The sequence below is a fragment of the Phyllobates terribilis genome, unplaced genomic scaffold (genome assembly GCF_046119375.1).
Source record: "Phyllobates terribilis strain yellow unplaced genomic scaffold, ASM4611937v1 Scaffold_4__5_contigs__length_816908805, whole genome shotgun sequence".
Classification (NCBI taxonomy): domain Eukaryota; kingdom Metazoa; phylum Chordata; class Amphibia; order Anura; family Dendrobatidae; genus Phyllobates; species Phyllobates terribilis.
In genome coordinates this window covers 737,335,031-737,361,306 of record NW_027362764.1, presented here as the reverse complement: position 1 = coordinate 737,361,306, position 26,276 = coordinate 737,335,031, and the positions used below count along the sequence as shown (strand labels likewise).

General features: G+C 43.7%; 1 protein-coding gene across 2 annotated transcripts; it reads left to right on the top strand.

Moving 5' to 3' along the window:
- RAD21 (RAD21 cohesin complex component) lies at window positions 1–26,276 on the top strand. 2 transcript variants are annotated; one of them, XM_073679800.1, is made up of 14 exons: window positions 1–172; window positions 9,922–10,084; window positions 10,169–10,298; window positions 11,805–11,904; window positions 12,187–12,293; window positions 12,805–13,008; window positions 15,665–15,790; window positions 15,882–16,004; window positions 17,068–17,291; window positions 17,402–17,549; window positions 17,969–18,126; window positions 18,215–18,349; window positions 19,608–19,691; window positions 21,557–26,276. In XM_073679800.1, the coding sequence occupies exons 2-14, from the start codon at window positions 9,941–9,943 to the stop codon at window positions 21,746–21,748; spliced, it is 1,875 nt and encodes a 624-aa protein (XP_073535901.1). In that variant the 5' UTR covers window positions 1–172; window positions 9,922–9,940; the 3' UTR covers window positions 21,749–26,276. The 2 variants fall into 2 exon arrangements, with proteins under 2 accessions (XP_073535901.1, XP_073535900.1); XM_073679799.1 differs by having other exon boundaries at window positions 2–172; window positions 18,212–18,349.

The following is a 26,276-nucleotide window of genomic DNA, read 5'->3' as shown; positions in this document are numbered from 1 at the left end:
TGCCTGTGGCTTTTCATCAGTAAACATCCTGCGGATTTGAACGCGCTGTTTGGGCGGCAGGAAGGGCCGCGGCCGCCATCTTGTTTGTGTCAGTGTGGGCCCGAGAGGCGGAAAAGGAGGCAGAAACCCAGCGGAGGCCGCCTCAGTGCAGAGTTGGGGGCAGCACACGGCGGTGAGTGTCCGGCGGAGGGTGAGAACGCGGGGAATGGCGAGGTGAGGGGCGGCCGTGTGCCGGAGACCTCCCCGGGGCGGAAATCTAATATGGCGGGCAGGAGGAGGAGGAGGCCGCGCTCGGTCCTCGGCTGCTTACACCGCCTGTGTGCACGGACTGCCGGCTCCATCCCCCTCCCGGTACCGGCCGCGCAACCGGGGACCTGCGGCTGCTCCTCCGCGCTCGGGCGGACATGTTTTATTTAAAGGGGCCGCGCAGTAATGTCAGACATCACCTGTGGACTGTGCTGCTCCAGAGGGGCTGATAACAGAGAGCAGCAGCTGGTGCGCCGTTTCTGATATTATAGAGCTCAGCTGTGTCCAGGCTGCTGATCTCCAGCTGTTATGTTACTACAGCTCCCAGCATGTCTTTTGAGTGGCAAATGTTGCCTGTATCTTATTTTTTTTTCTGTATGGGATTGATATATATATATTTTAATAACTTTATAACTTTTTTTTAAAGTTTGTCTGATGTTCTTACACAGCCCTCCTCTGCCTTCCTGCAGGCCCAGGACCCGCGGCATTGATGTGCCCCCTGAGGAGGGCTGTGGAGTCAGTATAAAATGGACCGACTCCTAAAAAATATAATAGAGTACAGTAGTTCAATGCAGGATGTGCTGTAAATGTTTTCATAAGAATTTGGGAAAGTTGTGAAATGTCTGTTCTGTTCCTGATCTAAGGGTCTCGGCTTCTAGTTGAGATGAATCTGTGCTGCACTTTATGTACACGCTCAGTGACCAGTGCTGTGGAGTCAGCGACATTGAGGAGTCTGTGGTTTGGCTTACCGACTCTACCCTGCTGTGAGATCAGGGAAGTTTACCTCTGAGGAGCTTGTCAGCGCTGCGCTCCTTTCATAGGCCTCCTGCCATCACTGATAATACTGCAGAGGTGGACAGTAACCTAGGCAACAAACTACAGAACTTAGACTGATTCTGTTCTTAAAGGGATTGTCCACTACTTCGACAACGCCTTCTCATGCCCCATGCCTGGCCCTGATAAAATATAAAAAAAAAACTATACTCCCACGTTGTCGGCGCCATTCCCACGTTGTCGGCACTTTCTCCCGTGCGGTTGTTGTAACACATGTTCCTGGCGCCCAATCAGCGCTGACGACACTCTTTCCGCCTTCCTACGAAATTGAATATGAAGAGGAAGTCAGAGATCAGCTGCAGCAGAGACTTCGTCTTCATGTTCTGTTCGTCAGGAGACGGTGACGCCAGCGCTGATTGGGCTCCGGGGTCAGCTGTCACGACAACCACACGGGAGGTATCGGCTTTTTTTATTTTATTGGGGCCAAGCGTGGGGTATGAGAAAGGGTTGTCCTAGTAGTGGTCAACCCCTTTAAGATGCAAAGGCTTTTTAATAGCAAGTAAAATTGCAAAGTTTTTTTTTTTTTTTTTTTAACAAGCACATTGCAGATTTACACATTTAAGAAAATGTAACAGCATCAGAGGGTGAACGAGACAATAATAACGGCATTTCTCCGGAGGTGAGGTGTCGCTTTTAGGTTTTTAGAGGAGGAATAACCTGGGAAATATATAAATGGAAAGATTCCTAAGTTTGTGTTAAAATGATCCATCAGACGATTGTTTTGTTGCTGGTTGTTGGACAGGTCCGTTTCTACTAGTGATGGCTGACGCCTCTGGTGTTCTGTGTGCGGTGCTAAAAAACGGATCTGTTAAATGGAGGAAGCAACAGATGACTTTCCCTAAGGATCCGCTTCACATAGGGTTTAATGCTTAGAGGGGTTGTCCACTACTCTAATTCTCCCCAGTACAGTAATAACACTTATACCCGGCGTCGTAGCAGCGGTCTCTGCAGTGGCTCTCCCGGGGCAAGTGATTTGGCTTTACTGTCCTTTGGACAAATCCTAGACATCCGGAGGAAGTGAGGGCAGCCACAGCTCTGACTCTCTCCGGATGTCAATTACATCGTATAAGGGCTCGCTCACGCTAGCGTACAGCGTCCGATGATTCTCTGCCGCGAGCTTAATCCTGGTGTCACTTTACTGTGATCAGATTCTCTCACAGGCTAAAATTGGATCAAATCCATTCTGTGTTTGCGGTAACCAGACTGCACTCGGATGATATCCGAGTGCAGTCCGATGTTTTGCACGCTCCCATAGGCTTGTATGGGTACGCTCTGTCCGATATACGCTGCCAGTCGCAACATGCAGCTATTTTTTTCGGTGATACAGGTGGTGAAATAAAAAGAATGCCAAAGTGGTACAGACTGACTAAAAAGATGAGCAGAATACATTCTTTGCTCTTCCCAAAAAAAACGCATGTCTTTTATAATAAATAAAATCTTTTCAAGGGACGAGTCCTGTAACTGAACGTTTTATTTCCATTTTTATGTTCCTCTAATGGATTGTAAGATCAGACGTGGTAACGGTCTTAAAGGGATCGTCTGGTTTAATTTAAAATAAATCAGACACCGACTCTAACCATGACTCCGGTACGGACGGCTTCTGTTTGTCTGTGCTGGGACAGGAGGCTGTCTCTGACCGCTGCAGCTGATCGCAGTCATGTGGCCGATGAAAAGAACGTAGCTGCTTCCTCTCCCACTGCAGGTACCTGTGCGACCAGCACCCGATTAATGGGGGCTAGAGCAGGTAATGCGACCACTCCTGTAATGGCCGATGTTCTGCGGGGGTCACTGTGCCCTATAATTACTGCATTCTCCTCATTTTGTGGCTCAGTATGGGATAGAGTGACAGCACATTTATATAGTTTGGATCTTTTTGCCTTAGTCTGAGATCCATTATTTCATACTTCTGTCATTGGACCTCTAAGGGCTCGGGCTTTTCAAGGAAGAAACGTAGTTTTCATTGATGACATTTTGGGTTACATAAAACTTTGATCATTTTAATTTTAGGAGGATGGGCGACTATAACAGAATTTTTATTGTGGTTTTTATTCTAATCAAAATGTTTCTTTGTGGCCAAAATGTTTTCTGCTCCTTTCTATTTGCTGGCAGATAAGAGAAGTGAATGTGTATTGTGCACCTGTGGCAGTGGTGGGTGTGCGGGCGCAGTAGTCGGGCTGCTGCGAGCTCTGCTACATTGCTGGGCATTTCATTGTTGCAGGTTGGTTGCTCTAGTCGGCTTTATTTAAAGTTTGCAGTAGTTTTTCTGTCTATTATTATAGGACGTAGGGTGTTTTTGTAGTCTGAGGTCTGCAAACCACAGTGAGGGGGAGAGGTGGATGCGTGGAATGCCAATTCCCAAAGCTTTTTTTTCTCCCCAAGAGCTTTGAGGCTTCATTTTTTTTTTTTTTTTTTTTTTTTTTTTTTTTTTTTTTTTTTTTTTTTTGTGTATGACGAGTTGCACTTTGGCACAATTCACTATCATATAATGTACAGGGAAATAGGGAAAAGAATGTGAAAAAGGCAGGTGGAGTAGTGAAGAAAAAAGGAAAGGCTGCAATTCTTTTGAACCTGCAGTAGATATGAGCTGGCCGCATGTTTGTCCGTGTCAGGCACCAGGGATGCCAGCCAGGGCTGTGGAGTCTGTCGGAGCCCTTTTTGGTGGAGTCGGTATAAAATGGCCCGACTCTTAAAATATATAATAAATTGGGTAAGTAGTTCAATGCAGTTTGTGTGTATTTTTTTTCATAAGAATTTGGGAAAGTTATGAAATGTCCTATAAATGTCTGTCCTATTCCTGATCTAAGGGTCTAGACTTTTTAGCTGAGATTAATCTGTGCTACAGTAAATTTATCACTTAAACATGAGCCATGTATGAGAGAGTCGGAGGTTTGGCTTACCGAATCCACAGCCCTGACATTGCTGGCAAGTAAAAGTTGGCCCTCAGGTCTCTCGTCCAGCGGCCACGGACTACTGAAGTGACCACTGGACCAGGGACCTGCAGAATGATGGCCAATCTGTAATTGCAGCTCTCAGTGGTTAGGATCTGGGATTGTCTTGTTAGAGATCCTTTATTGTACACTTATTTGTTGTGCTGGTGATTTTCTTACATTGTCTGTTCTTTTATAGCTGGATGAAGATGCATAAAAAGTGACCGTGTGTGTATAATTATATAATATGGCTGTTTACAGTTCTGTCCCATGATGTCCAGTAACTTCTTTTACACAGTCTGTGGTTAGGGACGGTGACTGGAGTGATTCCACCTGGATACTGAGTGTTGTCCAGTGTGAACATATTGCAGCAGTAAGCTGACTGTATTGCATCAGTAACGCCACTGCTTTCTGGGCAGCCTGTGATATAGAGGGGTCCTGTATATATGACAGCATCACGTAAGCCGGCAGTGTGCAGAGCACCGTGGACCCTGACCCTGGGTCGTCTGTTTCATGGTTCATTTACAGACCGCAGGTGTAAATCTAGCAGCTCGTCAGCAGGGAACTACAAGGTCCAGCATTCCTGGATGCAGTCAGTAACTTGATACCTAGGAAGAGCCGAAAATTAAGTCTTGGCTCCTGCTCTTGCTTCCATCACTGATATGAAGTTCATTAACTACACAGTATTAGTATCAGTCACTATAAAGTTTAGTTCGGGGTCCATCACTACAGTCACCTGCAATGTACATCATTCCTATAGGAAAGTAAATTAATACTGTGTTTGAGCTGAAAGACGAGATAAATGTGCGCAGGCCGGTGACAGACCCGAGGGCCTCTGAGTAACCAGCTACATCCATCAGAAGTGGCCACATTTCAGTCTTTGAACAGCGAAATGATTTACAGGTAAGTGAAGGGAAATCCAGCACCACCATCCGTAGATAAAATAAATAATTGCATTTTATTAATAATCCATTTAAAAAAACGTAAAATCTGACACGTGTGAAGCGGAAAAAATGTTCTTGATAGCATAAAGAAAATTAATTGCACAGAATATATATATATATATATATATATATATATATATATATATATATATATATATATATATATATATATATAATCAAACAATTAGCCAATCCAAGACATACAATTTGCATATAAATTCATGTATAAGCTACAAGACATAGCTAAAAGAAAATTACCTGAAAATACTTATACTGTACTAAGACAATAACTAAATCAATAAGAAAAAATACTAATACATATAAAAAAGGTCATTTTTAAAGTTCATACCATTGGGGAATTTGGTATTAAGGGTGAGTATCCAAAATGCTTCTGGTTTGGTTAGATGTCTCTGCCAATCTCCCCCTCTCCTTGGACATTTAACTCTCTCAATTCCGTAGAATCTAAACCCAGAGGTTTCCCCATTGTGCACATTTGCGGAGCTTACCCGCCCCTCATTAGTAGCTAGTAGTAGTTATTTTTAATGTTGGTGAGATGTTCAGCAACCTGTCTCGTGTTTTTTGATATTGCATCCCACATAATGCACTTGTGAGCGCTGCCATTGAAGGGGTTTGTGTCACTCTCAGATTGTGACCACTTTGATCAGCTGATCTTCACCAGCGTTCTGGTAGGAAAGTAAAGTCGGCTGCACATTTCCCCTGTGGCCACTGTTGAAGATGATCTTATCTTTATGGGACAAACTCCTTTTTATCTAGAAGTGCTGAAGGTTTTTTTTCCCCTTTGCATGTTGCATCTGTGTGAAGTAGATGCACCCCTTTTTTTTTTTTTTTGCATTGCGTAATTGTGTAAACTTGGTCAAACATAAACCGTAGCCGTTCTTACAAACTTCACTGCTCGGTGCAGTCAGCACAGGATTTAGCTTGATTGTTGCTTTGTATATAAATGTTAGGCTATGTGCACACAAAGCATTTTTGGTACGGTTTTTAACAACGGTGCTTGTTAATAGGCCTGCCAGCTATAGCAATGGTAATCCTGATGTGCTGTGCACATGATGTGGAAATTTCCACTCAAGATTACCATTGCGGTAAAAACCGCAGCATGACCATTGTGCGGGCATTTCTGCCATGAATTTGCGCCTATAATTGAACCACATAAAATCTGCAGGTATAATATTTATATGTGCGGATTTGATGCATTTCAATTAAAGCCAATGGCTGCGGAAATGCAGTGTGGGTGGTACCCAGGTCGGGAGAGGACTACTACTCCCCTCATCCGACCGCCACTACCGCTGATAAGAGAGAGCGGCGCGGCTGGGGGGAGCAGAAGTCTTCTCAGCCTAGCCGATGTGCCCGGGGTAAAAAATAAATAATAATAAAAAAAAAAACTCTATACTCACCTGTCCGGCTTCCCCAAACCACCCCCCGGTATCCTCCTGGTCCACGGTCCCGGCAATGCTCTCTTCCCGGCAGTATACTGTGCTTCCAGGACTTGCGGTCACTTGAGCTCACAGTGGGAACATTCTGAAGAATGTTCCCATGGTGGTAAGCTCACTGGGGCTGATCAGCTGATGAACCCCAGTAACCTCCTGCAGCGTGTATACTGATGGGAGTGATTTTATTCTCCTACCAGTATACATTTGTCTTCTACAGCAGTGACATCAGTGATTGCTGATGTCACTGCTGTAGAAGTGACACAAATCGCCGAGGGACAATCGGCGTAATCGTGAACTACGTCGTTGACGGCGGACAGGTGAGGGATATGATTTGTTTTTTTGTTTGTTTTTTTTTTGCTTTTAGAAGATCGATGGCTTTGTGGACCAAGTACAAAAAAACAAGTAAAAAGTAAAATCACGTAAAAAAAAATAAAAATTAAAGCCGTGTTTTTTTTTTTCTTTAAAATATTTGATTCTGGCCATGTCTTTTATTGAAAAAGTTGCGACCATTTCACTACGCAGTTAGTAATGGGGGATTCTTATAGACGCCCTCCATTACTAACCTGGGCTTCACGTCAGCCGCCAATACAAGGCTGACATGAACCCCACTTGCCACCGCTACAGGGCAGTGGGAAGAGCGGAGGCTAAGCGCTATTTCTGGGACTGCTGAGGGGTGACATTAATAGCCGCGGAGGGGGCTAGTATTCATGGCCCCTTCCCTGGCTATTAATATCTGCCCGCAGCTGTCTGTTTAGCCTTTTCTGGATAGATTTTATAGGGGGACCCCATGTCAATTGTTTTTCTGGGGGTCCTCCTGTAATCTGGCCAGTAAATGCTAAACAAACAGCTGTGGTCTGATATTAATAGCCAAGGAACATTGTTGGCTAATGGCCCCTTCCTCGACTACTAATATCAGCCCCCAGCAGTCAGCTTTGCCTCTGCTGGTTCTAAAAATTATGCGGGAGCCCACACCATTTTTTAAAAAAATTTTAGGCTCTGTGCCCACGATTCAGACTTAGCAGCGCTTTGGATGCATATTTTTTTTGCTGTGTCCAAAACACGTGCTTATTTACCTCATTCAATACATTCTAGTTGTCAAATTTCTGTTGCAGAGACTAGCGACTCCGCGGGGGAATTTGACATTCTGCGGTCCTGAAAGACGCATGTCAGTGTCCACGGGTGATCCGCAGCCTCTGATGCACGCATAGTGGACATGGGATTTCTAGAGCTCCCATCCACTATATGGTAATATCTGGACGCCGCGGGTTTGACACTGTATAAACATGCAGTGTCAAACCTGCAGCGGCTCCTGATCGTGGTCTCACGTACCCAAACTCATCCGCAACATGTCAATTTCTGCAGCAGACACGCTAGTCTCCACTGCAGATTTTGACCGATAGAAGTGTCATTATATGCGGTGGATTCACATGTACCGACAAAAGTGCGGCATTAGAACACCGCGTTGTTGTTTGCTGAGTGCTGATCGGTGGAAGTAGCAGCTAACGAACAGGCTGTGAGACGTTAATAATGGCCAGGGACCATGTTTGCAAATGGCACCTTCCTAGGCTAAAAATAGCAGCTCACAGCTGCCGCATAAATTACATGAATAGAAATGCTAATGAGATTGGGAGAATGGGAATAGCTGACACCTAGCTCTTTTTTGTTTGGTGATGATAAGGTGTCAATCGGACCTTTTCATGACCAAACCTAATTAAAGTAAAGTGTTAAATAAACACACAGAGTAAACACTTTATTTGAAATACAAAAGACACATTCTTTAATTATTTAAATTAACCAACATACTCACCCCAGTTCTGACAGTAATCCAGGGGTTTAAGCAATGTCCCACCAAATAACTGTATTTAGCTCCAAAAAGCATTCATTGATGTCCAAAAAAGCGCAGAATTTCCGCAGTGTTTTTCCTGCCAAGGAGATGCAGAAATGCCCAGGAAAATTCTGCTTCAAATCCTGACCGTGCGCACATAGGATTATTGAACGTGTAGCGGAGCCTGGGTTTTTTTCGTCTTGCCTTTTTTTCTTTTGTAGCATCTTCCAGACATTTGCAGCTGTACGAGGAGGGTCGGTCGTTGCAGCTCGTGTTATCGTCGCCTTACATTATATACGAGCAGGTGTCGCTTCAAAGACGTCCTGACACTCAGGCGCACCAGCCGTAGCTGTACAGGAGAAACTTTACATTTAATGCATTTTCATACTTTGTTCCCTTTTTTTTTCCTTCTTCTTTGCAGTTATTTAAAAAAAAAGTTGCAAAAATTATGCTGTAATTCAACTGCATAGTGTTAAGTTGTACGTTGGTGAAACCATCCAGTTAGTTTTTCACTAAAATGCTATAAAATTGGCTCCTAGAAGACCCCAGAAAGTCAAACTGGAGGATGAGTAGTTGGGGAGGCTACTGGCTTTCATTCTTTTCAGGATTCTGTCCACTTTTAGTATTTTTAATGCCTTCATCACGCCATTTTTCATAATTTTTTTTCCCTCCCTTTCTTCCGAGAGCTACTTTTTTATATTTTCATCCCCATAGTCGTCGTGTGAGAGCTTGTTTTTTGTGGGACACCAGTGATTTTACCACATAGTGTACTGACACATAGGAATAAAAATTCCAAGTGCAAAAAAAAAAAAGTGAAGTTCCACAATTGTTTATTCATCATGTTCACTATATGGTAAAAGTGACCAGACAATATGATTCTCCAGGTCAGTACGAGTACGCAGATACCAAACATGTATAGTTTATTTTTTACTTAAGTGGTGAAAAAAAGTTTTTGCTTTTGTCGCCATTTTCCGAGACCCATAACGTTTTCATTTTTTAGGTTCTGGTGCCGGATGAGGGATTTTTTAATTTGTTTTATTTTCAATGGGGCAAAAGGAGGGTGATTTGAACTTGTATTGTTTTGGTGGGGGTTTCATATTTTTTTACTTTTTTTAGGAGAGTGTTAAGTTGCGATCATCTGATTGCCTGTGCTATATGTATAGTAGAAGCACGTACTCCCATGAACGCCGGCCGCGAGCTGGCGTTCACAGGAGGATCGTTATGACTGGTACGGGGGTCATCAGCAGACTCTCCGCGATCACATCACAGGCGCAACAATGGGAGCATCCTGTTGGCACTTGTTATATCCCGCTGTCAGACATGAAAGCTGAATAAATCATCTGTCGTTTGGGGAAAGATGCGGAGTCACAGCCACCACTGCTGGTTCGGGGCCTCTCGGACCAGTCAGTAAGGTTCTTGGCACAGGTTGCTCCCTTTTGAATGTCACCTGAAATCGCGTATCTGTCGGCATCTTATAGTTTTATTCTTTATCTCCTTGGGTTGATGGACTGTGGTGCCTTTCTGCTTTGGGAGGGGAGCGGTGCTGATAATGTCCTGTCTTTAGGTGACAGCCAGCATAGTACAAGTGTACGATATCTTCTCTCCGTACACACATTGTAGGGCCTCTGTATTTACTTTGTAGTTTCTACACTTTTTTTTTTTTGTTAAATGCCTTATTTCTAATTGTCTTTCAGGTAACCAAAGCGTTGGAAAATGTTCTACGCACACTTTGTCCTGAGCAAGAGGGGGCCGCTAGCCAAAATCTGGCTGGCGGCCCACTGGGACAAGAAGCTGACGAAGGCCCACGTGTTTGAGTGCAACCTGGAAAGCAGCGTGGAGAGCATCATTTCACCCAAGGTAACGAGGCCGTGCGTTATAATGGCTGCATGGGAGCTGCCACTTCTACTTTCCGTCTACAACCCGTCCCTGTCGTTCCTCTAGGTGAAGATGGCTCTACGGACTTCTGGTCACCTCCTCTTGGGCGTTGTAAGAATCTATCACAGGAAGGCGAAGTATCTCCTGGCCGACTGTAATGAAGCCTTTATCAAAATAAAGATGGCTTTCCGGCCCGGTGAGTGAAGGCGCTCTGCCGTATTTTCTCATCTTTTTATCTCCTAAGTAATTTTCCATCAGAGTAAAGGAGTCGCTTCTTGAGCAAGGACACAGATTCTTGATTATTTTTTATTCTATTTTTTTTTTGGATCTGTCTACAATTAAATGAGTGTCCCATTTATCTGCCAAACACCCTGTGCAGTGACCTTTCATGCTATCACTACTGAGCAGAGCGCAGGATGTAGTGCCCACGATAAGATCCAGCAAACAAACTGATCCGTTCAGACATTTAGATTTCAATTTGCAGGGAGATAGTATCTGCGTGTGTTATAATTGAAGGTGGCATGTAATCTCTGGGACTGGATGAGCGCCCGGGACAGTGGTCACAACCTCCCGCTACCCAACTGAACATCATGGCGCTTTCTATTTTCATAATCCTGCCATAAAACAAAATATTTCAAGCTTTCTGTAGGCAAAGGTTTATTTTTGCAGAATTTGATCATTAGTACAGTCCCAAATAGGTATGATGTTCACCAATAGGAATCCTTTTCATGTTCAACATGATCACTTTTTTTTGAGTGCCGATATATATATATATATATATCTATATATATATATATATCTATCTTTATGGCACTCTGCATAAATGAGTACACCCCCTTGGAAAAGTAAAATTTTAATATCTCACTGAAAAAGTTACAACAGTTTGACAACTCCTTTTCATAGGACTTTTTTCTTAACCCATAACATGAAACGAAGGTTAATAATATAACTTTCATTGCAAAATCTTCAGTTTTTAATCAAATTAGTTGATACAAAAATGAGTACACTCCACATCAAAAACTACATTTTGTATGACCGCCATCATTTTTAAGGGCAGCACCAAGTCTTCTAGGCCTGGATTGAGCAAGGTGGCGACATATTGCAACATATATATTTTTCCATTCTTTAAGAACGACGTCTTTTAGAGCCTGGATGCTGGATGGGAGAGGGATGACAACTTGTCTCTTCTGAATTCCCCATAGGTGTTCAGTTTTGGTCAGATCAGGAGATACTTGGTCACTGAATCACTTTCACCCTGTTCTTCTTCCTTAATGCAACAGATGTGTGTTTTGTAGCATTGTCTTGTAAGAAAAGTGTTCAGAAAAGGGCACGAAATGATGGCGGTATTCTTCTCTTTCAATATAGAGCAGCACATTCATGAGAATTCATGATAGCATCAAAGAAATGTAGCTCCCCCACATAAGGACACGGCCACCACCATGTTTCACTGTAGGCATCATGCATTAAGAACATGGATCATACAGTCTGGCTAATAAGTCATCTTTAGTGATGTAGATTTAGAAGCTGAACTACACTCACTGCATTTATAGAGTAATCCATGTGAACAATAAGGCGAGAGGACTGTCTGCTAACAGCCATCTCCTACTTACTTTATTTTTTATTTTGTTTTCCGTTATTTTTCCTTATTTCTGTAAATGTCTTCAGTTCCCATGAAGTAACCCTTACAATACTTTTATTGTAGGTGTGGTGGATTTACCGGAGGAAAATCGTGAGGCCGCATATAACGCCATCACACTGCCAGAGGAGTTCCATGATTTTGACCAGCCTCTGCCAGATCTGGAGTAAGTCAATTAATGATTTATGATTTGCAACCTAGATAATAATCTACACCCTGCGAGTGATCTCCGTCCAGAAATTAACCAGCCCTGCAGTTTTAAAATGATCAACATTTTTTTTTTCCCTGCTGATTTTCATTGATTTCACCCGTTGTATGAATTTTATTACAGATCCTGAATACAGAATTTTTCCGTCACCCCCCCCCTTGTCCATCTTTTACCAGCCATTTTTTTTTTTTTTACTAGCGTATGTCAGAAAAGTGAGTTGATGGCTTTCTCTTCCCTCAGTGACATTGATGTAGCTCAGCAGTTCAGTCTGAACCAGAGTCGAGTGGAAGAAATCACCATGAGAGAAGAGGTCGGAAATATCAACATTCTGCAAGACAATGATTTCGGTAGGAGTTTGCTTCCTTTGTCCATCCCTCCCCCCATTAAATGGTGTAAATTTGCAAAGTGCTTGTAAAAACAAGCAACTTTGCCAAGTGGGTTGTTTTCCCGGCAAGCTGGAAACTCAGAAGCTGCTTAGGCACACTTAAAAGAAAAAAAAATGAACTGTACATATAGAGAAGTTTTCCAAAAGGGAAACAACCTCTTTACTGGTTGTGTTCAGTTTGTGCCAATTCTCCTGATTACCTTAAGAAGTACTAACAAATGACAACAGCTCATCACATAGTGACTAGTACAACAAAGCCACAGTACATGTGATCCCTTGTTCTCTAAAAGCCACGGGATGTATAAAAAGCATTGATAATATAGGCGCACAATTGGCGCTTCTTTTTTTTCTCTTCTATGTCTTTGCAATCTGCATTAAAGGATCAAGTTTGGATTACAGATTTGCTGCTAAACACTTAGTTTACTGTTTTTTATATTGATTCTTGTTGTATTAATAAGTTATGGATATTGCAGGCGACTTTGGCATGGATGACAGAGAAATGATGCGGGAAGGCAGCGCGTTTGAGGACGACATGTTGGTCAGCACTAGCGCCTCCAACCTGTTACTGGAGCCGGAGCAGAACGCCAGTCAGCTGAACGAGAAGAGCAACCACCTGGAGTTCGAGGAGCAGTATAAAGATGACAACTTCGGAGAGGTCAATGACGGCGGCATACTGGGTATGGATCCCGGCTCACAGCTTACCGACCTGTTAGTTGTAGGCAGGATAAGTATTAATCGTCTTATTATAAAGGTCAGGCAGGAGACGTGTGTGTGTGTGGTTTTAAAAACAAAAGTATATTTAATTTGTGTGTAGAGATAGATCTATCTACACATTCATACATAGAAAATAGAAATGTAAATAAGAGAGATATATACACGTGCATACATAGAAAAGAATAAAAAAGTAAGAGAGAGATATATATATATAATATATTTACATTTTTTTTTTTTTTTTTGCGTGTATAGATAGATCGATATTATATATATAAAATACACTGCTTAAAAAAATAAAGGGAACATTCAAATAACACATCCTAGATCTGAATGAATGAAATCTTCTCAATGAATACTTTGCACATTCAACTTTGTACAGAACAGACAACAAAATCACACAAAAATCATCAATGGAAATCAAATTTATTAACCAATGGAGGCCTGGATTTGGAGTCACCCCCAAAATTAAAGTGGAAAAACACACTACAGGCTGATCCAACTTTGATGTAATGTCCTTAAGACAAGTCAAAATGAGACTCAGTATTGTGTGTGGCCTCCACGTGCCTGTATGATCTCCCTACAACGCCTGGGCATGCTCCTGATGAGGCTCAGTATTGTGTGTGGCCTCCACGTGCCTGTATGACCTCCCTACAACGCCTGGGCATGCTCCTGATGAGGCTGAGTATTGTGTGTGGCCTCCACGTGCCTGTATGACCTCCCTACAACACCTGGGCATGCTCCTGATGAGGTTGCGGATGGTCTCCTGTGGGATCTCCTCCCAGACCTGGACTAAAGCATCCGCCAACTCCTGGACAGTCTGTGGTGCAATGTGACGTTAGTAGATGGAGCGAGACATGATGTCCCAGATGTGCTCAATCGGATTCAGGTCTGGGGAACGGGTGGGCCAGTCCATAGCTTCAATGCCTTCATCTTGCAGGAACTGCTGGCACACTCCAGCCACATGTGGTCTGGCATTGTCCTGCATTAGGAGGAACCCAGGGCCAACCGCACCAGCATATGGTCTCACAAGGGGTCTGAGGATCTCATCTCGGTCCCTAATGGCAGTCAGGATACCTCTGGCGAGCACATGGAGGGCTGTGCGGCCCTCCAAAGAAATGCCACCCCATGCCATTACTGGCCCACTGCCAAACCGGTCATGCTGAAGGATGTTGCAGGCAGCAGATCGCTCTCCACGGCGTCTCCAGACTCTGTCACGTCAGTCACATGTGCTCAGTGTGAACCTGCTTTCATCTGTGAAGAGCACAGGGCGCTAGTGGCGACTTTGCCAATCCTGGTGTTCTGTGGCAAATGCCAAGCATCCTGCACGGTGTTGGGCTGTGAGCACCTACCCCATCTGTGGACGTCGGGCCCTCATACCACCCTCATGAAGTCTGTTTTTAACCGTTTGTGCAGACACATGCACATTTGTGGCCTGCTGGAGGTCATTTTGCAGGGCTCTGGCAGTGCTCCTCCTGTTCCTCCTTGCACAAAGGCGGAGGTAGCGGTCCTGCTGCTGGGTTGTTGCCCGCCTATGGCCCCCTCCACGTCTCCTGGTGTACTGGCCTGTCTCCTGCTAGTGCCTCCAGCCTCTGGACACTTCGCTGACAGACACAGCAAACCTTCTTGCCACAGCTCGCATTGATGTGCCATCCTGGATGAGCTGCACTACCTGAGCAACTTCTGTGGGTTGTAGAGTCTGTCTCTTGCTACCACGAGTGTGAAAGCACAACCAACATTCAAAAATGACAAAAACATCAGCCAGAAAGCATTGGTACTAAGATGTGGTCTGTGGTCCCCACCTGCAGAACCACTCCTTTATTGAGGGTGTCTTGATGATTGCCAATAATTTCCATCTATTGTCTATTCCATTTGCACAACAGCATGTGAAATTGATTGTCAATCAGTGTTGCTTCCTAAGTGGACAGTTTGATTTCACAGCAGTTTGATTTACTTGGAGTTATATTCTGTTGTTTAAGTGTTCCCTTTATCTTTTTGAGCAGTGTGTATATATATGTATGTTGTGTGTATGTGTATACATACATACATACACTCTATTTTGACGCACCCCAAATTTTGGGGAGGAAAGTGGGGAAAAAAATATTTTTAATAAACCGGTGCGTATTTTAATCAGCTTACCTGGGGGGCGGCGTTGGTAGAGCGGGGTTACAGAGTTGCCGCTGGCTGAGGCCTGAGATGTGTACAGGGTGCCGGACATGCTGCTGGGTCAGGACGGATGTTCGGAGGCGGCTGCGGGCCCCATGCTGTCTCCCAAGTTCTGCGCTGGAGGTCTCCGGTGGTGCGGAGAGCATCTTGTAGCAGCCGGAGCCCCGCACCCTCCATACTGTCCTATGCGACGGACTCCGGGAAAATGGCCGTCAGAGGCGGCGCATGCTCAGATTAGATCTCTGCACCGAGAACACTCCTTCTGACCCCTCAGCATCTCCGGCACCCGCTCCACTGCAGCCTGTAAGGTGATTTTGCTTTCGAAGAAGCACCCCTATTTTCCCCCAAAATCGGGGGGGGGGGGGTGCATCTTATAAAGCGAAAAATACAGTGTATTATGCCTTTACATGTAGTTGCATCTCAAATTATTTGATTTCTCCCGTTCTCTTTCTTCAGACGATAAACTCTTAAGCAATGATGGAGGCGGCATCTTTGACGATCCACCACCGATCCCCGAGGAAGGAGTTGTAATGCCAGAGCAACCTCCCCACGATGATGACATGGATGATGATGTTGTTTCAAGTGAGTATGGTGTTTTTCACGTATGCATGGTATAGATGTTTACTCCTCAGTGGTGCATCTGACAGTCATGGCCCCCTCTTGCCTTCTTCAGTGGGTGGACCGGACAGCCCCGATTCTGTGGATCCTGTGGAGCCCCTGCCCACCATGACTGACCAGACTACTTTGGTTCCCAATGAAGAGGAAGCTTTTGCACTGGAGCCTATCGACATTACAGGTAACACTGGAATTTATACAATTGTGCTTAATTAGGCGATTCTTAATAAAGGGTGGTTGTTCTAGACTTAGATGCGACCTATTGGTTAAACCAGGTTTTTTATGTGTGAGATATATACATATATTATAATATAATTTATTTTTTTAATGGTTGCATTTCATATCTTGCAATATCCCAGTGGAGACCTGTTGTTTCAGAAAAGCCAAACTGATACTAGCAGCAATAGAGACTCAGGCCCTATTTAGTTTTATTGCTCTAATTAGGGCAATGGTTGTTGTACAAGGAGGAGGAGGTGAGCTGTGAAATCTATTGTGAATGGTGGATCTTGTGATCTAGTAAATATACTAGTGTTATGTCAGTCATCCTGTCTGTGATGATAAACTGCTGAAAAGGCATCTGTACAGAATAGGAAGTTTGAGTCTAAGGCAACTATCACACGTTCAGTATTTGGTCAGTATTTTCCATCAGTATTTGTAAGCCAAAACCAGGAGTGGGTGATAAATACAGAAGTGGTGACGTGTTTCTATTATACTTTTTCTCTGTTCCTCATCTGGTTTTGGCTCAAATACTGGTAGTGTGACTGTAGTCTATTCTAAAGCTTAGGGGCCAATGTGAAATGTCAAGAATTTAGACTTTTTTTTTTTTTTTTTAAAGGGTATTTGTCATCAGATTTTTGCCACTTTAAACTGAGTGCAGCATAATTTAGAGACCGAGACCCTGATACCAGCAGTGTCACTTACTGAGCTACTTGCTGTAGTTTTGATTATCTCCTGCTGATAAAATTAGTTTTATCACTAGAGGACTAGTAAACCGGTTTCCAATTAGTCTTCCATATTCATGAGCTCTGCATAACTCCGCCCCCACCGCTGATTGGCAGTTTTGTGTAAAGCTTCCAATCAGTGGTGTGGGAGGGGTTATACAGAGCTCTGCTAGATCTGCAGCAGAGAAATCAAAAGTGCAGCAGGTAGCCCAGTAAGTGACACATCGCTACATTCAGGGTCTAAAGTTTAATCTGCAGATATCTTGAGTAATTTATACTAAATAATCCCTGGTAATCTCACAGTTAAGGAAACTAAAGCCAAGCGGAAAAGGAAGCTGATCGTCGACAGCGTTAAGGAGTTGGACAGTAAGACGATCCGTGCCCAGCTGAGCGACTACTCCGACATCGTGACCACCCTGGACCTGGCGCCCCCCACAAAGAAGCTGATGATGTGGAAGGAGACGGGCGGCGTGGAGAAGCTCTTCTCTCTGCCCGCTCAGCCCCTGTGGAACGCCCGCCTTCTGAAGGTAGATATTCCTGCTGGGAACCACCAGACCTGTTGTTTGTTTGCCGGGATAATGTCCGTTACCTGTGAAGATGGCGCCTGCACTCAGCATTGTCTGCTTTGTCCTGTCAGCTGTTCACACGATGCCTCACTCCTGTGGTACCCGATGAGCTCAGGAAGAGAAAGAAGGGAGGTGAAGCCGACAACTTGGACGAGTTCCTTAAGGAGTTTGAGAATCCTGATGTTCCAAGAGAGGAGATGAGGCAGCAGGATGTTATCGGTACGTGTCAGTCACCATTTCTGCTTTACCTTCCAATAACAATGAGGTCAGATACTCCACAATGGTGATTTGTGTCAAGACCTCGTGGGTTGAAAATTAAAGGGGTCGTCGCACCTTATTAAACTTGTCTAAAGCAAAGCTGCCTCCAACATGGGCAAAGACACAGTTCTGAGCTATGTCGTCACACATCGTCTCTGGAGACTGAAGGTCTGACTGTCATGGACTGATATATTGATGACCTGGCACTCCCACCAATTGTTTGTTTTCAGCTTCCACAATAGCTAACAGTAAACTGCGTATGGAGACCCGACGCCACCGCTCTACACTGACGGACGTTCATCCAGCCTTTAATCACTCACTTTCTATGTAGACGGCCAGCTACTTATTGTTTTCTTAAAATCTTGTGTTGCGCCCTGTAGATCAGCCCATCTTGGAAGAAGCGAGCAGACTACAGGAGTCCATGATGGAGGGAAGTAGGACTCATCTGGATGAAACCGTGATGCCACCACCTCCTCAGCCGCAACAGCAAGGAGTGAAACGCGACTCCCAGCAAATGGAGCCAGAGCCATTACTGCCGGTGAGTGCCAGCGTGCACCAGATACATTGGAAATGCACGTCTGTATTTGGTAAATTCACATTGATTGTGGGATTTTGTTTTGCAGCAGGAGCCCGAGCCTCAGATCGAGATGCCACCAGTGGAGCTTCCTCCAGAGGAACCACCGAATATTAACGACCTGATCCCCGAACTCAACCTCATTCCCGAGAAAGACAAGGAAAAAGAGTTTGAGGAGGAGGAGGAGGTACAGATCACTGTGCATTGTGTGACCTAAAAGGGGGAACTTGTAACATTTATAGCTTGCACCTCAAAGGCGTTGGTCATAGGCTACAGAAAATTATCTCCTTCACTTATGTAAAAAAAATAAAAATGAGGGTTACTGAGGAAGAACAGCCTTTATATAGGGGCTCTTTCACCAACCTTATACAGCAGCAACAGACCGCAGGACCATGTAGGTGTTAAAAATACAAGGTAATGGATATCTCGCTGCTCCTGAGAGAGAATTTTTTTTCTCATCTGCTCATGAGGCTGCAAGTGCATATGGGCGGGCCATCAGTCATCTTAGCCACCTCCCTCGTGCTCGTCGTTCTCCTTGATTGACAGCGCTGTCGTTTGATCACCAGAGGGCAAAGCTGTGAGTTGAGGAGAAGGGGGGACTAGAGAGCCCTGGAGGTAGAGATTTGGAAAGTGCTCTGATAAAACTCAAGAGCACTTGAGGCTCATTTGCATATGAATTAAAACGATATTTGGAAACGGGATACACTGAATATACAGGGAAAATCTGCTGCATGTTACCTTACCAGCAGAGCGGGGCAGATATTAAGAAATGTCATCCGGCCGCTCCATAGCGGAAATAAACATCTGACATCAGTCACATTTTTTACATGTAAATTACAACACAGCCGAAATCTGCTGAAAACAGGTGCAGCCGTCATAGTGACGTATAGATGGAACCGTAAGCGCCTTCTGCAAAATTATATTTCACAACCCGGAGGTGGCACGGTGCTAATAATGCTATTTTATGTAATGGGCAGCACCAGTAATGTTTAACATTCACGAAAAGAGGAATCCCACTGATGTGAAGACCCCCAATCGCTCCAACCCTACAGATTTATTTGCCGGTCTCTTGTTTGTTGCCCCTTGTGCTCGGTGCCCTTGGCCTTCACTATTGTCCCGATCTGTAAATGACATCCTCCGTATAGCTATTGGCAGTCGCCCGTGTGTCTGTGCTCCTGAAATGACACCATGCGACGTCGTAATCTCTGCAGCCAACTACAAACATCTGTGGTTTTAACATCTCATAAAAAAAAAAAAAAATCTGCTTCACCAAATATGGCTGGAGAGTCGTTTTACAATGTACCAGACAAGCGAGTGGTTTGATACGAGAGCTCGGTGCTCCGGAGATAGTGAGAAATGTGAATTCATTTTCTCCTTGGATTGTCACCCTATGAATATTGATCAGGACTCGCAGATGTTTCTGATCGCTGTTCTTGTTACTGCAGGAGGAAGACACCACCGGGACGGAGCAGGACCAGGAGGAACGGCGCTGGAACAAGAGGACTCAGCAGATGCTGCACGGCCTCCAGGTACTGCGCTCCATAGACTCGTGGCCGACTTCTCGTGTCTGTGTGGTCTCATAGTTCTGCACCGGTGGACGAGTGCCATCATCACTGTGTGTCCCCATCCATTATAGATCTGCACGTGTTGTGTATATGGTGCACACATTACAGCTGGGTATAAGTGCCCTGTCGGCTCTCATCCTCCAGTGATGGCTCTGCTGGTTTTTACAGTCTGCAGGTGTTTTGTCCGGCCCCAGAAATGTGTTGTACATCTGTCTAATGTTCTCTCCTCTAGAATCGCCTTCGGGGTCCTTTTTTGCCGTTTTATTGGACTATAAATTATTTCACAAATGATCCCATTTTACGCACCATTTTTTTCCATTGCATATACAAACACGTGTACAAACACATTTCCTATGTCAAGACTTTATTTTTTTTTTTCTAAATAAACCTTCTGGTCATACACCTTTATAATGCCGCCTCAACATTAAGGAAGGAATTAATTTTGACCCTTTGCATTTAAAGCCATTTTATAAGCAGCTGTATTGCAAAGTCAAACGTTTACCTGGAGAAGAGCTGGTGGGGTGCAAACAGAAGCAATAGGGTTTTTATTTGATGGTAAAACAATGAATGATATAGGAATGGATGAGCTTGTGAACCCACAACACTTTTTGAGCGGCTGCAAGACACCGGTCAAAAAAATGGAGAGTATCATGAATAAGGGGATGGATTTCTGCGCTGCTGGTCAAGTTCCACGGATGAATCACCCGGGATGAAGAAACGTGCGGGTTTCTATTATCTACGCATTTTGAAGTTGTCCAACTTCAGGTTTTTACTTTAGTTGGATAACTTTCAAACGCATAGATGATAGAAACTCGCACATTTCTTCATCCCGGGTGATTCATCCATGGAACTTGACCAGCAGCGCAGAAATCCATCCCCTTAGTTTACCTGGGGGATATAGACTTATTTTTGTAAATTTAATTGTGGGATAAGTGTTTGGTACAAGGCCGGGTACACACATCTCGGTACTCACTTCCTAGGCCCAATAGTAAATATGGGTATCATAGCCCTTCCTGGGGTTCGTCCTGTACCCGCGCCGTGTGCTTCTGATTCTACCTCCAGATACACGGAGTTACAAAGATGGAAGCAATGCTAGCGCAGCACCCACAGCTCCTGGTCCGGGCACAATAAATGGAAATAGAGCTTTATAGGTCGTCACTGACTACTTATCCCTCCCCATTGGATATTTACCTTCTGGTTACTGAATGACTGCAACCCACTCTTAAGATTTGCTAAAGCCCATACATCATGGCAGATCTCACTTGCCATATGGGTCCTGGTTCTCCAAAGTCTAGAAAGTAATAAATCTACCCTTTTAATTAAAATAACTTAAAGGGATTGTCCAACACAGAGCTTTTGTTTTTAGCCATGGATGCTTAGGAAATAATAAAGGCCATACTCATCGAACAGCAGCTCCACATATCCAGTGAGACCTGCACTGTCTGCTCCATATGGAAGTCACATGACCACTGAAGCCAGTGATTTGCTGCATCAGTCATGTGACTAGTAGAAGAGCGTGTCATTGGATGATTCTCTGATGCGCTGTTCTAGTCACCTGACTGCTGCAGCCTGTGAACCTTTAGTGGTCCTGTGGCGTCTGAGCAGACGGACATCGCTTCCTGAGCCAGCGCAGATCTCCGGAGCCTCCTACGCTAGATCGACGCAGCTGCTAGTAATGGATTATCCCTCTTTTTTTTTTTTTATTTTAACAGCATGCAAAAAAACAGCAACTTTGTTTTGACACCCCCTTTTAACTCCTCTCTGGTCTTTGGCTTTGCTCATTTTTGTTTTTTGCTTGATTTAACATTTTTCCTGTTTTTGATTTGCAGCGAGTCCTCGCCAGAACCGGCGCAGAGTCCATCAGTTTGCTCGACCTGTGTCGAAACACAAACCGGAAGCAAGCGGCGGCCAAGTTCTACAGCTTCCTGGTCCTTAAAAAGCAACAGGCCATTGAACTTACCCAGGAGGAGCCCTACAGCGACATCATCGCCACGCCAGGACCGAGATTTCACGTGGTGTGATACGGTGTCCACATCCGCCAAAGCAAAGCGACTTCACGAGCTGTACAAAACCTGCCTGCCGGAGCTCGCATGGCAGAGCGGCGTAATAAACAGTGACCCCCATGCCGATCAGCACCGGGTCACGCTGGTGATGTCACGCTGATGATGTCACACAAGGCTATCCTTTTGGCTCATGGCTGGTTTAATATGTAAAAAGTTTGTCCCGTTTTTATTTTAATTTTTTTTTTCCAATGTAACATCTATTTTTTATGGGTTTTAAATGTGGATGGGTGAATGTGATCTCTAATATGATTTTAGTCACTGACTCATTTTACAAGTTCTGCTGAGGTTAAAGGAAAAAAAAAAGCGGAGAGCGGTGAGTAATGCGGAGGGCGGCAGTGTGCGGTATTGACCGGCGTAAGCTTCTCACCTACACAGTAATCGCTGTTACTTGCATTTATTTTATTTTTTTTTGTTACTCAGCTATTTGCTTGATTGGGTAGAAAAAAAAAAGTGACCTCTACTTTCCAAGTTTCTGATTTGAAAGCTGCAGAAATATCAGAATTGTATTTACGAGCTGGATCTTCACCTTTTTCACTTTGTCTTCAATTTTTCACCGTTGGTTCTTTTTTTTCCCCCACATGGTTCATGTTTGCAGCAAACTTCTGAGTTCTATATTTACCCGTCTGTGTTCCAGGTAGTTTCAGACAATCCTTTTTTTTTTTTTTTTTTCCCTTAGATGTCCAGTTTGATTACCTTTTGCTTAGGTCAACAATTAACAATGTTGTCCATTACTTTTGCATTGATGACCCATCTTTAGGAAAGGTCATCAATGTCTGATCAGCCGGAACCCAGTACCCCCGCCGATCAGCTGGTGGCGGTGGCTGCCGTCCGGAAGTACTCACTCGCGGAGCTGCTCCGTCTACTTGTAGTGGCCAGGGCTTGGTACTGCACATCCGTCTCCTATTTAAATTAATAGGAGGCGGATGTATAGTACCCTGTGGCGGCCACTACAAGCTCCGCAAGTGAGCACTTCCGGCCGTCGACGTCGTTAACAGCTGATAGTCAGGGGTGTCAGACCTGGGCTGATCAGACATTGATGACCTGTCCTTAGGATAGGTCATCAATGTAAAAGTAGCGGACGACCCCTTTAAAATCCCTGACATAATAATTTACACATGGTCTCGTGGAGAAGTGCATATATAGATCTGGGCGCACTGGGTCTTCAGGGGCAGCCAAATCTGTCACGACTATCGAGATCAAGTCTGAAATATGACCACATCGTAAAAGGAATGTCTTGCATTCAGTCTTCAAGAGCGCATCAATATCGCACTTTCTTTTTTGCTCAGTGGTGGCGCTCTCCTGATTGACAGGAGCAGGGGCTCGCTGCCGGCCCAAACTGTGTGCTTTCTGAGGTTACCGGCAGAGCCAGCTTTTCTTTTCGGAGTAGACCGCTTATTAGACTGCAGAGGTAGGCGGTAACCTAGACAGCAAGCCATAAACAGAATATCTTTTTTTTTTTTTTTTTTTTTTTGAGAACGAAGAGTATTTTTAATGAGTAAAGTTGCTTGTTTTTACATTTTTACCTACGTTTAAAAAGATGACGACCCTTTTAAGAATGCAGCCAGACGTTGTCATCCACACACATCGATAATATCATTAATGGGGTATTCCCATCTCTAAGATCCTATCCTGATATGTAGTAGGTATAATACTAGCAAATGCCTCCAATTAGAAATGTAGTATAGTCCTTCTGATTCACTCTTTCCTCATGTGCAGGCATTGCAGGACCTTGGGTATCCATGGTTATGACCATGGATATACTGACGGCTAGTTGCTAGTGGTTGTAACCATGGATACCTAAGGTCCTGCAATGCCTGCACATGATTAAAGAGACATAGCGAATTAGAAGAACTATACTACATTTCTAATTGGAGGTATTTGCTAATATTATACCTACTACATATTGGGACAGGATCTTGGAGATGGGAATACCCCTTTTAAGACTTGTCCGCTTTAGGGTATTTTCCTACAGCAGCGAGACCAGATGCAGATTTAGTTGCGGAATCGCGGCAGATTTTTCTCACGACACAATTCGACGGCACTTCTCATCTAACATTATAGATTTTGTGAAATCTGATTCACTTCCCACCTACTATAATGAGGGGCTGAGACAGAAAATTGCCCCCCATGAGAACAGGCTGCTGGCATCACTCCCACGTGTTTACGGCTCCAGCCTGTGTATAGAAGTGTCAGTACTGATCTAAATGACCCCTGGTTATATAGCCGAGGACTAATGTTCCCAGCCCACCAATCCGTGTAAAGACCCTCACTGCGGGACCCCCAGAACTAGAACACATGGTTATCTTCCTATGGATGGCCTTATCTTTTGTATGATTTTTTTTTTTATTGCCTCTTATTCTACTTTTGTAAATGTAAAATATGAGTGTAAATAATGGCATTTAAGTAGTACTTTAAGGCATTAAAGGAAAGCTAAGTAATGTTTTTTTGTGGGTTATTTTTTTTGCAATGAAGCGTATGACTGGATGATCATACAATATTAGTTGTAATTTTTGTTTTATTTAGACTTTTCCAGGAGAGATGACAGAGGAACTGAGAAACTGTTCTCTAAAAGAAAAAGAAAGACTTGATGGACTCTTGATTGTGTATTTTTGTATAACTACCTTTCTCCTGTCAGTTATGACTCTACAATGACCCAACATGGAGAGGAAATCCATTCATTTACAGTGTATAGGTGCCGTGTCGGTGGCTGGTGGGGAGGTCTGTCCAGCCATACTGGACTTATAGGACGTGCGGAGGGTGATGTGTAAGTGATGCCGGGCTGAGCGGTACTGGTGTATATCTCCTGTATCCTGTCCCCTGGTGGAAGCTTCGTTCCGGCTTGAATACATATCGCTATAGATTTGTACGTTTCGGCCATAAATACTGCACACTGCTGTCTTTTGCAAAATAATACACATTTTAAAATCTTTTTCAAGCCTGGCTGATATTGTAGATCATTATTTTTTTTTTTATTAATCATTAATCATCATCATGTTCTCTGCTGTTATAGAACTACAGCTCCCAGCATGCTCTGGTAGCTGTAGGCTCTCTGTTTATGCTGGAAGTTATAGTTTTGCAGAGGGGAGCAGCAGATCACTTCCAAGATTTCACGAATGGTCCCTTTAATTTCCTATTTAAAGTCCTTTTAACTTATTAAAGTGACTAAAAATATATATATTTACATCATTAACAAAGATATCTGTGCTATAGTTTCAGCGCTGATTAATATTTCATTAAAAAGGGGTATTCCCATCTCAAAGATCCTATCCCAATATGGAGTAGGTATAATAGCAAATACCTCCAAGTAGAAATGTGGTATAGTTCTTCTGATTCACTATGTCACTTACCTCATGTGCGGCGCATTGCGGCAGCTTAGGTATAAATGGTTACGACCACTGATATAGCGACCGTTCTTAGTGGTCATAACAATGGATACTGTAGCTACTGCAATGCTCTGCACATGGGATAAGTGACATAGAAATGTAGTCTAGTTCTACTGATTCGCTAAGTCACTTACCCCATGTGCAGGGCATTACAGTAGCTTAGGTATCCACGGTTATGACCACTAAGAGCTAACTCGCTATGTCAGTGGTTGTAACCATGGATTCCTAAGCTCTGTAATTTCCTGCACATGGGGTAAGTGACATAGCGAATAAGAAGAACTATACTTCATTTCCAATTGGCTGTATTTACTAATTATTATTGCACCTACTAAATATTGGGATAGGATCTTTGAGATGGGAATACGGCTTTAAGTATATGGATCCGTACACCACTGAGTGATTCTATCCTGTGATTTAAGCAATCAGTGACCTACAGCATTTAAGGGCATCTAAAATATCAATGTTCTAAAGGTTTACTCACACACTAGAGTGCTCTGCATAGACCAAGTTGAATTCTAAAAATCTGTGAATCTGCAGCCACCACTAGAGGGAGCCTACAGCATCCTATGTGGTGTAAGCTCTTCAGCTCCCTCTAGTGGTGTAGGTTTTCATTACTGTTTCGTCTATGCAGGTAATTTGGAGCTCTGACCGCTATACATGGGATTTTAAGAGATTAAACTGCACAAAATTTTGGCTTTAAATATGATTAGGCGTTAAAAGTAGAGATTCGCTTAATATTATTTTTCGGCAGTCTTTCATTGCCATCCACCAGGCTTTTAATGTGTTTGCTCTCCCCCCACAGGAAAAAAAAAAAGTAAGCAAAAATCAATATTTTAAGCGTTTTTCTTGCAGTTTCCCCATCCACAACAATGTAAAAAAAAAAGCTTTAATTGTGCTTTTCTCTTTTCTATTTGACGTGCCTCCGAGCCCCCCCCCCCACTTTGTATAAAGAGATTGTAGATAACGTGGATGTTCTAATTATAGAAATTAATCTTGTTCCACCATTTGGTCGGCTTTCATCGCTTCTTGAGAATAATTGTTCATGAATATAGTTAATATGCCGTGTTATGTATAACTTTTCTAATAAAAGCCTTGATAATCTG

Bases quoted from the DNA above. Each gene is read 5' to 3' on its own strand.
- RAD21 (XM_073679799.1), top strand. From the start codon at position 9,941: ATGTTCTACGCACACTTTGTCCTGAGCAAGAGGGGGCCGCTAGCCAAA. The intron at 10,085-10,168 runs GTAACGAGGCCG...TCGTTCCTCTAG, and splicing joins AGAGCATCATTTCACCCAAG to GTGAAGATGGCTCTACGGAC. The intron at 18,350-19,607 runs GTACAGATCACT...TTGTTACTGCAG, and splicing joins AGTTTGAGGAGGAGGAGGAG to GAGGAAGACACCACCGGGAC.